This window comes from Elaeis guineensis, chromosome 10, assembly GCF_000442705.2.
Source record: "Elaeis guineensis isolate ETL-2024a chromosome 10, EG11, whole genome shotgun sequence".
NCBI lineage: Eukaryota > Viridiplantae > Streptophyta > Magnoliopsida > Arecales > Arecaceae > Elaeis > Elaeis guineensis.
In genome coordinates this window covers 28,384,705-28,400,553 of record NC_026002.2, presented here as the reverse complement: position 1 = coordinate 28,400,553, position 15,849 = coordinate 28,384,705, and the positions used below count along the sequence as shown (strand labels likewise).

At 36.4% G+C, this 15,849-nt stretch overlaps 1 protein-coding gene across 1 annotated transcript; it reads right to left on the bottom strand.

Annotated features, from left to right (window-relative positions):
- Positions 1-1,183: 1,183 nt before the first annotated feature.
- Positions 1,184-15,013, bottom strand: LOC105052536 (U1 small nuclear ribonucleoprotein A). The gene is made up of 5 exons (XM_010933374.3): positions 14,703-15,013; positions 11,406-11,578; positions 7,157-7,250; positions 6,151-6,224; positions 1,184-1,749 (listed from the first exon to the last, which is right to left on the bottom strand). Exons 1-5 carry the CDS (start codon positions 14,788-14,790, stop codon positions 1,456-1,458), a joined length of 723 nt encoding a protein of 240 aa, XP_010931676.1. The 5' UTR covers positions 14,791-15,013; the 3' UTR covers positions 1,184-1,455.
- Positions 15,014-15,849: the final 836 nt, after the last annotated feature.

Genomic DNA, 15,849 nt, shown 5'->3' with positions numbered 1-15,849 from the left:
TTTACTACATTGAAACGGAACTGAACATTGTTGGCCTGGTATTCTGATTCTTTCCCAGAACGTCTCTGAGATCTGAGAGAGCCTCATTATTCAGATACCTTCTGAAGGTGAAGTTATCAGGAAGTTGATACAGGATCCTGAGGTCATTTCATGTCAAAGAAATGTTGATGATTTCTGAAGGCATCAGAAATGGATGTTTACCAATGAAAAAGGTTTCCAAATGTATGATCGATGAGCTTTGCATCCCTTGCATTAATAAAGCTGAATGCAGTAATTTGTAGTAAGTTAGCTGCAGATAACAGGATGAAATCTCATGATAAGCATCACTCACATCAACCCTCATTTGAAAATTCAATGGAAGGTTTAGACAGATTGTGAGGCTGTAGGTCTAGTATTAACCATCATTCACTGCAGTAACTCTTGTAACAACAATTTTAAACCAAAGGAGTTGCCACTCAACATAAAGCTAATTAACAGGTTTGTAGTCTAGCGGTCGCAGCCTAAGCTCATGCAACCACCTGAACCTGTAACCTACAAGATTTCTGAGAGTTAGAGATAGTGGATGAATAGGAAATATAACAAATGTTCATATAGGGAACTAATTTCATTCTTACAGCACAAAATAATAAAAATGTAAACTCAAATATACTTCCATCAACTGGCTCAATTCTATCTGAATGTTGAGTTCTAACCTATGATCTTATCAACCCAGCTAAAAATGAAAGAGGAATAACTCGAATGATAGGACACTGAATTAGGTGTTGTCTACGTACCACTGATGCTTTGTTCTCCCGAGCCATATAGGCATTTAGATCACTCATAAATGTAGGGACATGGGCTTCCAGTGACATTGATTTATTAGATGCTGCTCTTCCCAAGAAAGCTGCTCATTCTGAGGATGCGTTAACAGTTAATGTACGCTAATCATGTATGGAAACAAAGACTTACCAATGCAGGACTCCAGTACTGAGGTGATCAATGCAAGCAGTAGCTAGCTATCAATGAGGAATATTATAGCCAAAGATTGAGAGACTGCCAGATATTCTATGATGGCAATGTTGCGTATGACAAATTACATCCAGATCAACACCTCCATGCTGATCAAAAATCAAAATATGATTCTGGCATCACAGAATAACATGCCTGCTGATGTCAGAGGTCCATTGTATGTGAGAAAACTCTGAAGAGAAGAGAAGAGAAGCCAACACCATTTAGAAGAGAAGCTAACAAACAGAGGCCTGGGAAAAGATCTATGGATAACAAGCCAATGTTTGAAGAGAATTGGTCAGTGTTGAGAATGAGAAAGTTCAACATAATGTAATTCCCCCTTGGATACTACATTAACATGTTAAATTAAAATGGAACATCCAAAACTTCTCAGACTGAAGAAGCACCCTTCTTAAAGCTGCATCAATAGAAAAACCTATTGAAACAGACCACAAATTCGCACATAGCCTACTTCTTTGCATATGTGATAAGCATAGGATTCTGTTGTGTAATCTTGAAACCCTGAAGACCTTGCATGGCAAGTGTACCCTGCATCTCATCTCCATACTCCACGAAAGCAATTCCAGGCTTTGCATCTACCATTCTAACCTCCTTAAAACCAGGATACTGACAGAAGAGCATTTGCAGCATCATGGGAGTAGTCTCATGGGGAAGATTCTGAACAAACAGTATGTTGTTTGGCAGTGCTGGTGCTTCAGGAATCATCGACTTAGCCCCTCCAGGATAAGGCAATTGAGAAAGCTGCAATTTTTTTTTTCATGTAAAAGTAAATTAGGAAAACTTTCATTAAAAAAAAAAAGAAAAGGAAAAAGTATTAGAAAATCAGAGCGCACACCAAGCAATAATATATGTAAAAGACAGATTATAACCATCAGCACAAGCATGCATACAAACACACCAGGAAAAATCCTAAATTTATCAGATAGCTTATCAGCTCAAATTATTATAGGTTGCAACAATGACCTAGATTGTCGACTTCCATTTGAGGCATGGTTCTATGAATCATTCCTTTTTCCTTTCAACATTCCTTTAATATCAAAGATGCTGGTAAGCTGGTTCAATTAAACAGCTCGTTGCTCACTTTCAAACAACTGTAGCCGACCAACCGAGTACTCGATCCAACCCGATGAAAAGCCAGGGTGAGTATGGGATCTAGGTAAAATATTTGAAGTGGGTTCGGGTTGGATACGAGTAATGGTATGCCCCACCCAGAATCCAACCCAATATAACCTTATCTAAATCCTCCTTTTCAAAGTTATAATTATTTTATAAAATTTGCATGATGAGTTTGTTATCCAATCCGACCTGACTAGAGGTGGGTATGAGTATGGGGTTTTTAATGGAGCGGGCATAGATATTGGCCAACCGACCCATACCTAATCTGTTGCCATCCCTACTTTCAGACGACAATGCAGGGATTATTTTTGATGTTCAACCATAAGCATCAAAAAATAAACTGGCCATTCAGGTCTGTTACATTAAATTTCTTAACAAGAAAAAAAACAAATCAGAAAATTGGCAGTATTTATATGAGCTATGAAGGACCCAACTTAACAAATACTTTGGCGAACATCCTTTCCCATCAATAGAAATTCTGCCCATATCGATGCCTGTCACCCAGGCATGGGGCCCTTTACTCCCTAACACAGATTACTGCACGTGCTAAATCTTGTTCAGATAGAGGATTCACGAAACTGGTGCTATGATATAATTATTGATGTTGTATTTCCTAACAGGTGTTATATACCACTATCAGGGTAAATAAGCAACATCTTTTTTGCCCCCCTCGCTAGAACCAAGCTTGGTATCTGCAGCACATACATGTATAACACTTCTTGTCTAAAATAATACAAATATGTGAATACAGCTCGGGAATGGTGCTATACAGGTAATTTCTTGTAACACAATATATATCCTTATAATCGCAATGCCTATAATATGTGCAATAAAAGTCAGTTTTTGGGAGTAAATTTGCATGTGGGTTGGGCATGTGAGCAGTGTATAAGCCAGAAGTGTAGGATCTGCCACCAGAAAACCACATGTTTTTCATATCACATAACATGGTCCGAAGCAAGGTTTGCCATACCGTGCCGAATCAGCCGGTACACCCCATCTCGTACCGGACCGGTGGGGAACCGGCACGATTCGGCCGGTAAAATCGGTACACCGGCTGTACCGAAGAAAAAAGAACGGAAAGTGAGAAAGAGAGAGAGGGGGGAGGAGAGGGAGGGAGGTGGGAGCCGTCGGAGGCTGGCGGTGGCCGGTTGCGGCAGTCGGAGGGCTTTCGAGCCCCGTATCATCCGATAGGACTTTTAAGAGAACAAAAAAGAGAGAGAACGCTCGGAAGAGGGGTGGAGAACCTACCGGACGGACGGTGCCTCCGTTGCGAGGCTCCCGGTGGCCGGCGAGCCGACGCCGACGGTCTGAGGGCGGTTAAGCGGGCGGAGACGCGGAGCCCCTCCGCGGCTCCGCCCCCTTCTTTTTCAAAACAGACAACGTCTGTTTCGATTTTTTTTTTTTTTTTTTTTGTTTTAAACTTATGAAGTCGGCAACTGGGTTGCCGACTTAAGATTTTTTTTTTAAAAAAACAAAAATCGTGAAGCCGATAAATCGTTTGCCGACTTCACTTAAAACTATGTTTTTTAAAAAAAATTACGAAATAGGGGCGATGCCCCTGTTTCATGCATGCGGCGCCGCGCGCATAGACTGCGCCCTCCGATGGCCACGGCGGCCAGTCGGAGGCCGTCTGGCGGCCCCACTGGCTCCTTCCCCTCCCTCTTTTTTTTTCCTCTTTCTCTCTCTATTTCTCTCTTTTTTCTTCCGGTTCGGGTCGTTGGTTTGGTACGGTATGAAACCATACCGAACCGTACCGCCGGCCGGCCGAAACGACCAGCGGTACCGGTTCAGCATACCTTGGTCCGAAGTTTGAGAACACTACTTTGCTAAGCTTCTCCACAAAAGACATGAAACAGATAAATATCACATTTATCTTTGAACCAAATCTACCAGCCTCTGGAAAAATCATTTGTGACTTCAATGTGATAGGCAAAGGTGATCATATTATAAGTAAAAAGTCATAACATCTTGTTATTTAATTACTAGTAGCTAAATATTATTTTAAACAGTTTGGATATATCTGTTTTAAGACTTCTTAACTGCACCATATAATTTAAGTTTTTATAAAGATCAGTACATAGTTTGAACAAAACCACATTTATGTTCTTGTTGTCTGGTTTTATTTTTTCCTTTTTTTGGGGATCAATCAAAAATTTCATCTCTCTCTTTCAATTTTCTCTCATCAACCATCTGCTGCAAGTGAGGCAGGAACAGCTCCTCTCCCATGGTACCTTTTCTATCCCATCCTCTCCTTTTTAACTAACAACCATCAAGCCTCATCCCAAATATTTGGGGTTGAAATTATGTATCCTCACTCACCTATTATTTCTGTTTAGGGCTATTGTTACCTAGATACTAATGCCTGGTAGATTGTCCCATATGAGAATTCTTCTTGCAATAGACAGGTCCTCAAATATAGTGATAACTACAATCATTCAGCCTTGTCCCAACTATTTGGGTTCAATTAAGTGGGTCCTCATTGCCAAACATTCTATGGCCACTTCTAATGTTATTTCAAGCTTTTCCATATTCTTTCTGACCACCTGTGCAACTCTCCAGTTCTATCACTCCTTTCCCTACATCCTTAAAAACAAAGTACCCCTTCCCACTGGAGTCTTTTCTTTGTGTGTGCTCATACATTCTTCATCAGTAACTTTCTTTTTATCCATTTTGTCTTCATATTCACTCTTCCCCTCATCCCTGTTTCCATGAATGCATCATTACAATCACCGGTGTGTTGAACCAAGGTGTTTTCTTCTATTTGCAGCTATTATTCATCCAAGATTTTCACCTCAGCTGAAAATCAGTTGGTAAATGCATCAGGCTCCCAACAATGTGCGACATTTAGGTAGATCTTGATTCACTCTATGTACCATTTATTCTCTCTTCCTCATGCATCTTCCTTCCATACTTTCTTCTTCTGCTTGCCGTCCTTAATATTTTTCTTCCAAATCTCCCAGTAATCGGCCACCCAAACAGGTCTAACCAGTGACAAATAACTACACCAAAGACTTACAACCCATAACTGTCATTAAATCTCTGATCCTCATCCTCCATTATCCTCCACAATAAATCACGTTTCTGAGTCAAAACTTGCAAGAAGTTGTAGTTTTCCCATTTCTTCAAGCTCTATTATCATAATGAACTCCAATATTTAAAACCACAACCTAAAATACCTCATATTGGACCGCCATGTCTTATTCCAGGAAAACACTTAGAATCTGTGCATAGTGGAACAAAAAAGCATCTAAGGACATCTCCTGTTCTACAATATTTCAAACTTATCAAACATAAATACTGCTTTTCTCTTTTCCTTGCTTCTGTTATTAGTTCGTTCATATGTCTGAATAACAAGCTAATTTGTGTCCTACAAGTAAAACCACCTATAGGGAATCATATCAAGTCACTGTTGAGTTTGGGTTTTTATTCTAATACATAAAATCTCGCATTTGAGGGGTTTTGTAAGTGGGTTGAGAGGCCTTGAATGGATAACTATGACCTCGAATGAAATTTGAAGCTAGCATCAATGATTATAATCTTGCACAAGAAAAAAAAATTGTGTTTGGTGGATCTTCTTGAAATTACATGAAAGACTACAGAGCAGATGGAATGTTTTGAATACATACAAGGAGACAGAATATGCAATTCCAAAAGCAGTGGTGCAGCACGAGTTAGAGAAAGTGTGAAATCAAATATAGAGTTTTTTTCATTTATTAAGTTTTATACGTATGGAATGGATTTCAGTTTCATAAAGACAAGAACACTGCTTGAATTAGACCTTCCAAATTTATGGCAAATTAGATTTAGATGGGCATTAATTATGCCGATATAAGGTATGAGAGGGTAAACAAGGTAGTAAATATATTCATGCCTTTGCATTTTTTGGAAGGTATAACCGTAAATTTGCATGATAAACACACATTTTCTGGCAAAGTTCATGAAGAAGGCTAGACATAACCTCCCTGGAAAGTTATAACAGTTCTAGAATAGGTCATGGCAGGATCCAAAATATGAAAGATTACATACAGGTGGTGTAGCTCCATAGGGACCAGATCCAGTTTGGGCAGCATCAAGCTGTTGCTCCCGCCGCTTTCTTTCAGCTGCATTGTATCACCACCAGAAAAAAATGTAAGCAATGTTTCCTATAAAAATAATGCAAATTAAGCAGAAACACATATATCTACTACAACAGATTCTTTACAGTTTTGATAGGTAAATTATGTAATATAAAGGCTCAAGATAGTCAGGCAGAGGTTAAGATTTAGCCCCTCATTGTATATATTTATGAAATGATCAATGTGGTAACTTAGTATCTGAAAAGCATTAGTTTAGTCACTTATCTGCTAGTACATCATATTTGTATCAAAGAAAACTGAGGTGGCATTTTCCAAGTTAAATAATCAACTGGTATTATTTATTGATGCTTCGAAAAATCAATAACAGCATCCTGCCAATAATGCAACAGTTTGTTCATTCATTATTTGCAATTACCTTTCAATTAAACACGCCACAGTATGTTATTAACTTTTTTTTTGGTAAAACAGTATGTTATTAACTTAAAGAACCTCAAAGTTAGCTCATTTTTTTTTGGCATACATAGAATTTTCTAGAGTTGAAATTTCTTAAAACAACAAAAAAAAGATCATGTCATTTGAAGAGCAGATGCTGCAGATTTTATGCTTTGATTGTCATGAGTTAAATACAGGGAAAAGAAGTATTTGAGTAGTTATGCTCATACTTGGTAACATGGATGGAGATTGTGAGGAAGGATATGGAGAAACTTAGAATAACAGCAAAAATGAACCTAAATAGGACTACCGGACAAACATGGATCCATAAAGCCAATCTCAAATAGTTCAGAAAGGCTAGATGGTTATGTTTATGTAGTTATGTTCATATTTTCCGTGAAACGGTTCATGAAGAATAGAAGATCTAAGGAGCCAGAAATTGAATCACCAGATTACAAAACGTAGATATAAGCAGTTTTCTTACACAAGAGATGGAGAGAGAGAACACCAAAACTCAGTCTTACCTCTTTCTTCATGCCTCTTCCGTCTTTCGCGAGGGACAAAAGTACCATCAGCTTTTGCTATTATATCTGACTTGGTCTTCGCATACTGAATTCTCTGCATTTAAACAAACCATCTGTATCATTATCAAGGGAAGAGAAGGTAGCCATCCAACTATGGGACAAGAATGTAAGAGGGGAAAAAAAAGAAAGTAGAACACCATATCACATACACTTTGAAACAGAAAATATTTTGGACTGACACACATGACCTCCAGCATGCACTAAAGACCAACCTTGCTATTACATTTGCACTGGCGGGAGAAAAGATGAAAAATTGAGAAACTTGAATAGCTTTGGGGTTGTAGGATGTAAGTTGCCAACATTTTTTTCATCATACAATATGCCACTTAAGAACTTATTTTCAAATGCTAATTGCCATGTCATCTCAACATTCAATTTCCCGATTTGTAAAATGCTGACATGTCTGGACATTTGACACCACATGACACAACATGAAACTCATTGGAAAATCCAGAATGGAGTCCATATGTTAGGTAGAAGTGTGGATATATTCAACCAGCTACTGAACTGTCCCATTAAAAGACATTTTTGTACAGGTTATCACATAAGTTCATGACCATTTCAACTGTTAAACAACATATGCATAAAAGATCCAAGAATCATTCTTACATGTGAGATCCATTTCTTCTAATGATGAATACTATATAGTGCCATGATTAAAATTTTGTTCAAAACTCCAAAATAAAAAAATCAGAAGTTTCAGTTTCAGCACAAACCTGATATGAAACTGGGGTGAATTACTATCTTATGTCACCAAATATAATGTATACAATTTTTTTGTTGTTTTAATTCTAGTCATATGCATATTCTCATTTCTTTAAATTTGGTGTTTGTTCTCTAGCGAAAACTTGAATACTGCAAGTTTATGAAAAACTAGAAGCACTGGAACGCAGACTTCAAAAACCATTTCGAGGAAAAGTACATTTTCTGACAAAGGTTTTGCTATCATAGATCTATAATTTCACAAACATTTCTCCTATCATATGTTAGACTGCAAATGTTGATACAGTACACTCCAAACATGACTTTCTAACATTTAATGTTCAAAAATACTTTTATTGTTTCAATGGGAAACTACCATAAAAGAATTACATCTAAAGGAATTAAATACATTATATATTTTGAGATGATGTTAAATTTGTTACTCTTGACAGATTTCATTTTTTAAACTATTTCTTATTATACCTTAATTTTGACTGATATTTCCAGATTTCTTTATGATCTCCAAAACTGCTGAAACCACAATTCAAATAACAATTATCATGAAACTAAATGGTAGTTTATGGTATATCTTGCAAAGGGAGTTTTATAGTTTGGAAACAGTCCAAAAGTACTTTCTTGACAGATGTGCAGACCGGTTTGCTTGCAAAAATTATGAGGACTATTTCTATGTTCTCCATCTACTGCTTTCACATAACAAGCAAAAAATTTTCATGCCTAACAGCCAACCTATATATCCTAATTTTTGATCTTGTATCCTTACAAGAACACCAGTTCCTGACACCACAACTTGATCTTCATCAAGTCTTTACCCAAGTTTAGCATGATTTCTTCCCCACTATTTCTGTAACAATAGTAGAGCCATCATGATCATTAGAATGGTGATGTGTTTCTCATCCACAACCCAATAAAACCACCAACTGAATTATCTTGTAACTATCATTTGTTCACTCCCCTTATTATCTTCTTACATGGGTAAGACAGAAGGTAGAAATACAACTGCCACCTGAGCTATGATCACATGATTCCTCAAGCATCTGCTAGCAGAAATGATCTTTTTTCTCTTTGCCTATGGGCTTTTTATCAAAAAAAAAAGAAGGAAACTCTGCCAAGATTAGTAACAAAGAATAAATGAAATGAAAGGGGCAACAAGATGAAATTTCAAGGACTGAACAAATACCAAAAATTCAAACCTGGATTACAAATAAAACTTTATAACTTGATAAAAGAGAGAAATTAAGGGAAACATATACAAGTTTTTATCCGTAACTAACTAAAGCACCCATTAGATGCATAATTCCAGCCTAATGGACAAAATTATGAAAAATAAGTCTCCTGCAAGTAACAATCAGTAATTTTCCTAAGCATAAAAACTGAAACACAGAACTTCTAAATACATCAAATCTAGGTACTGCATGCTTTTTTGCACACTAATGCAACCAACCATGGAACCTAATCAATAAGCTCATAAATGCTGTCAGGACAACTTAACCATTCTTTTTTTTTTTTTTTAAAAGGATAGGGAAAGATAGACTTCCCTTAATCCTGAGGTTGACATCACTGAAATAATAGCTACTGAGGTTGACATCACTCAAACAATAGGTAGAAGAAGAAAAACATTTGTTTCATATGAATCTCTCCTCTCACACACGTACACTCACAGTCCCATACAAATGAAAATGCATGCATGCAAACCCCAATTTTTCTTTTGAGAAGTCAAATTTACATGAATTTCTATCAGTGATTTCCATTACTGTTATGTTCAGCATTATGTTAGCCTAGTTTCCATTTATAAATTTTGCATAGAACAACACCAACAATCTTAATTCTTATTCTTTTTTTTTTCCCTTAGAATTTCTTCTAATTCTTCCCTTCCATGCGTTCCATAAAGTATCAAAGCAAGTTTCAAAAATCAATCTTGTTATACTTGAGTTTACTAGTGACAGGTGAAATTACATTGTGCCCAACCTAGGAATCACTCCAGTTCTTGAGCACTTCTTCAAGCTTGTCTCTAACCATTCTAATAAATTTTCAATCATTTCACATGGCAAACGTCTACTATCAAACTTCTATTCTCTACTCTAAAGCTAGTCTTCCTTTGAAGAATTGTTCATCCAAGCTAATCAACAGCAATATCTTAATTAAATTGCCCTAATAGGTCCAAAAATATTTATTGTTATATATCATCCAAAAGGAAATTAAAGAATTACTCAGATTGAGAATGTCATTCGTCAAACTGACGCCATAAAACCTATGCGTTCATGGTAATTATGCTGCTAAAATATGTCCACAGATACTTTTGTTTGATCATCCATAAGGAAATCAGTAAATAACTTTGATTGAGAATGGCACATGCCCAACTGACAATGTACAATTATATCATCCAACCAAATACCCAAAATGCAGCCCAAAAGAATTATGCAAAAATGCCAAGCTCCCCAAGCCTTGAGCACCATCTGATGCTTCTACAGTCTCAAAGCAGTTCAGAATTGAATCACACTGTTGGACTCTATAATTGTAACAACCAAAGCCTCGTCCACGCTATTACTGGTTGGCATGTAAATCCTTGTATATAATATTATAACCTTCTTATTCCTATCTTCCTCTAGATAATGTTACAAAAGAAAAAGAGACAATATGGTATAATTAAAAAAATTGTTAATATCCCACCTTCATAACTTGTACCTGAAATTACCAAACAAGAAATTACATGAACAACATAAGGGGCGTTGTCCTCCAAAAGTAGCATCCATTTTGGTCACTTACGTGAGATGCAAGAGTAATTTGTGATAAACTAAATTGTGACAAAAGTTCAGAAATACATGCATAAACAGTACAATCACGACTTATCTACCACCAAAAGGACTCTTAGTATGAGGTTTTCCTTAGAGCAATTTTTTGATAAACACCAGGAAATGAATAATCAATGCTTAATGGTGTTTTATTCTGAAAACAAAATTACACCAGACTTCAGTTGTCAAGTGTGGCCAATTTTGTAGAAGAACAATCACTAATCTCTTAATGTAGCATCAATTTATAGCAAAACACCAACACTAGTTTCCTAGTCAAAGTTTGCCGTACCGATTGCTATCATACCATAACGGACCTACCATACCATACCAATACCGTAGTGGTACGATACCGTACCGACACTTGACACACCCCGCCATCTCATACCATACCACGTACTGTCACTGTAATAGGATGATACAAGTACAGGGTACAGTACCCGGATGGCGAACCTTGTTCCCAGTCATTACAATCATGCATTAAAAACTATACGTTAAAAAGATCCACCATGGTTCCAACAAAGCACAACCAACTCAACATGACTATAAAAGCATGATGTGAGGAATAGCTATTAGGCATATGATGATGCCCTAATTTAAAAATTCAAAATTTGCTACAAAAGCTCTAAAACGTTTCTTTATAAAGATTATAATTGGGGTTAAAAGGCCTAGACATTTACCATGGGCTTGTCATAGAATGGAAATCCTTGCATCCGTTTGAGTGCCTCAGATGCTGATGAAACATCCTTAAAGACAACCCATGCCTGTCCTTTATGTTTCAGCGTCTTAAAAGCAAGCACCTCCAATATCTTCCCAAATTGTGAAAAAACAGCATGCAGGGATTTTTTAAGTTCTGTTTAACAAGACATTGATATTAGCCAAATAAAATCAAGTCAAGTAAATAGAAGGAAAAGCTCCAAGGGAACAAGAGGAAATAAATCCGTAAGCAACATAGAGAAAGTGAAACATCAAACAACTATCAATGACTCAAAATAGACAACCACTTCCCGATATTGAATCACAGATAAGTATTCCTAAGAGATAGTACCATAGTTCACCACACTGGTACTCAAAGGGCCCAAAATGGACAACAGCTCTCTGGTTTTTGGTCATTTTGATCTAGATTTTCTATAGCAGGTGTTCAGGTCAGATGTCTGATCAGGTAAATAGCTTAACAGAGACAAAAAAAAAGAGGAGGTTTAAGAACTATTGTGGGAGGATTCAATGTTTTGGGACTTGCACAGGTCCACAGTTAATGTTAGAGGCTTTATGCAGGCTGCTATGGACTTCTTGAGAGACCTGAAAAAAATCTGAATGAGATAAAACAAGACTGAGAAGCATAGAAGAAGAGATGATAATGGAGAGAGTTAGTTCAGGAAGTCAAATCTTAATTATCCTCTGAAATAGATCCAACTAATAGATCCTAGTGGGAATGGATCCAACTTAGGAGGTCGATGGTTCGTACAAGTTAGATTTCTTTAAAAACTTGCACCTAAATGATTGCTAAGCTTGAAGAACATTAGGCATAACAAATGCCTCCGCATGGTGCAAATACAAACATAACACATCATCTACTTTAAATATCCATCATAACAATCCATGGAAAAGGATGACCAGAATATTTGGCTTTCCAATGCTTGCACGAGTTTCTTGAGTCAAATTCCTATGCTCCTTAACAGTTAGCAGAACAAATAAATACAACAAAATCTAGGAGAGAGAACATATGAAAGGTGTACAGGCAAAGAAGCAAGAAACTATGGCAAGCCTGTTAGGATGGTTAGATTGTGAAAATTTTAGCTTCTTTTTATTACTGCTTCAAAATTAAGGTGAAGATGCATCAAAATATGAGTAAAGAGGTTAATATTCAGTCATAGATGATGTCCATAAAGTGGAAAGGAAGCCCCAAATATCAAATTCCACAATGAATTAGGCAGACAAAATCTAAAGGCCTGGGGATACATAATGTTAATGCATAACACTTCTTATCTGCTATTTGCTGATTCTTGGCCAAATCAAATACTGCCACAATCCTCCTCTGATGTTGCTTATTGCTACTAAACAATATTGGGAATCTGAGATACAGACAAGGCACCTTTTAGCTTGTCAACCGTAGGGGCAGGTTTCAACTCACTGTATAATTTTATTGACCTTATGATGTAAGCATGTCCAACTATATTTGTTGATAGGAACTGAACTGAAGTCTTCTTGCCCAAAGAAGAGGAACAGTTACAATAATCAATGTTTACTTCATCAACTCCAATGCTCTTCACTTCTTTGTATAAGTTCTTTATTATTACAATAAATACAAGCATTTCAGAGTCCATTGTTACACCAACCATTCAATTTTATTATTGGCATCCCCCTCCCATCCTGTTTCCATAAATTAGTTACAGTCAGGATGGTAGCCATGAAATTCTCCAAACAGCTGTAACCTTTTCAAATTATTATCTTTTTCATTAAAATTTTATAATTGTAAGATTCGGTTATGCCTTTTTTTTTTTCTTCAAAAATGAAACTCCGTTAAATTTTGGCGAAATATTTGAGTTCCAAAATGTTCATTATTTTCTTACTTCCATTTCCAGTACTAAAGAGTAATACACTACATCTAATTAAAGGTCAGAGAAAAGCAAGAAATTTTCTCTGCAGTCAGGCTAGTACATCAAAACATGGTAGAAATGCTACAGAAACTTTCAGTCATAAGCCTGGCACAAACGTACCCCTTTTCCAATGTAGCATACTAGTAAGCAATTCTCCCACAACACATGAAGACAAGTCATATAAGAACAGTCTAATTCACACAAGCAGATCTTGAAACCTAAAACCATACCTCTAAATGCAGTTGATAATCTTTCAGCACATGGAACATCCTATTTCTCAAAGACCATCAGCCACACGAATTCTGCCAAAACCCCAAGTCAAACAAACACCTATACCTTATGAGGTACCCTAAATTACCGAGTTATTGAACAAATCCAGTCTACAAAAAACATAATGTCCAAATTTGACATCATTCTTCCTTTCACATAACCCCATCTTATATTACTCAGATTCAGAGTCAGTTTCAAGGCTCATTCCCAAATCCATGTCAAGTTAGCAATCACCAAACTAATCAAGATCAAGACTCTATGATTAAATTGGAAAATTATAGACCAGGTAAAGCAGTTCATGTATTCAGCAGACCATCACCAACACTGAGGTATTCAGCTTGGAAGAAAAGAAAAGGTAATAACATATTTTTTGCAACAGGCATTTCTCAACGAGTCCATAAGAAGGGATCCTTTGTTTTCATCAAGTTCGGATGAAGACCAAAGATCTCGAGCAACCGATCTGGCAACACAACCCAAAAGATAAAGAAGTATCATTAATTTGTCTGCCCATTCCAGGTTCAAAGAACCATTTGCACAAATAAGAATACCCTTCTTTACATGATATCTTCTTCATATAAATGGATATAGGATCCACAGGACAATTATTTAGAAGTACATTTTGTGCAGCAGCCCTCCCTATCTGATAGAAAAGGATCCCATGTTCCTGAATCGCTCTTACATAGGATCGCAGATCCCAAGTTTGTCTATAAAGAGCTGATTTAATTATATTAGTTTCCATAAGTGATTTCTTCTTGTAATGCTAATTAATAGGGCCTTCTTGAAAACTGCTACAAGATCCCGTGCATTGGATTACATGGTTATGGTTCTGGACCCGAACACGTTAGCATGGAACATTTTCCTAGATCCAAAGAATTGATGAAATATCATTTGGTCAAAGATTATAATTCCATAGCTGAACGATAGAGAAGTAAAACAAAACAATAAGGGCATACATAAAACCTAGGTTTTTCTCGATATACCAAAGACAGAGAAGTAACAAAAGGATATGATCACATAAACTCTAATCTTGTGTTGAGGGTTTAGGGTTTAAGCAAATGGATTCTTGCATCGCCTCAAGAAAAGGAGAAAGAAAAGGGGGAGAGAATTTACCATCCATTTTGATCTTCTCGTTGAGGTTGTTGATGTAGATGGTCATGTTGGGTGGAATCGTCGAAGCGTCATCACCACCGGTGCTCATCTTTTACCTCGCAAGCGAGAGCGGGGAGGGAAGTGAGAGAGATACCGAGAAACAGGGAGGCGGAGAGCGAATTCTTGCAAAGGAGTCCTCTTGCTTCTCTGATTCGCGGCCCGCTCAAGATTGTAGCCGAACTCGAGCCAAAGTTTTAGCTCACGAACTACTTATTCGTGGAACGCACCTCCAGCGACCTTGCTGACCTGGGTTTCTTCCTGTTTTTTAGGCATAAAATGGGATCAGATAATACTTGCACGAATCAATTTTCATATCCGCATGTCGGTCCAAATTTAAATATCCGAATATTTATATACCTGATTCTATTAATAAATCTTAATTTTATATAACATTTATAATTTTTTATAAAAAAATCAATAATCGTATCAATATGTTGCTAATTTAATTTAGTCTTTATTCAACAATATTTTTGATTTTATGATTTTTAACTATTTGATTTATATCTTTTTTTAGATCTATACTTTTATAATCCTATATGTATCATATTTGCTTGAAATAGATACGAAAAAAAATTTTAGCAACCGACTAATATCCATAACCACATCTATATTTGTCAAATATAAATAGATGCGGATATATATCTCAAAAAAAAATATTGAATTTTTAATTAGTATTTTTCAAAAAATTTTGAACTATCGATTATGCTTCAGCATGTGTTCTTTGTATGTCATGATCTAATATTGAACCTAAAGTATCCAATGGGTATGTTTGAATCCTATTTTATCTCACATTCTTTTTTTTTTTCTAAGAAAAAAGAGAAACTAGAGGATTTCATAGATCTTTATATGTGATCATGTTTAGATCCTCATGAGATAGCTTGGGCACATTGGTTAACAAAACAACTCAATACTACAACAAGCTTATGAACACAATTAGCTATAACCTAAAACTTGTTTTTTGAAAAAATGTTTGTACGTTCGTGGCAGCATATTCTAGAATTATAAGAAACCTCTTCATTGTATATATATTCAACTCAAAGAGATTCATGTTTTATTAGGCTACCAACTAGGCACATTCTATACATATTTGAGGAAAAAGAGAAGAGAG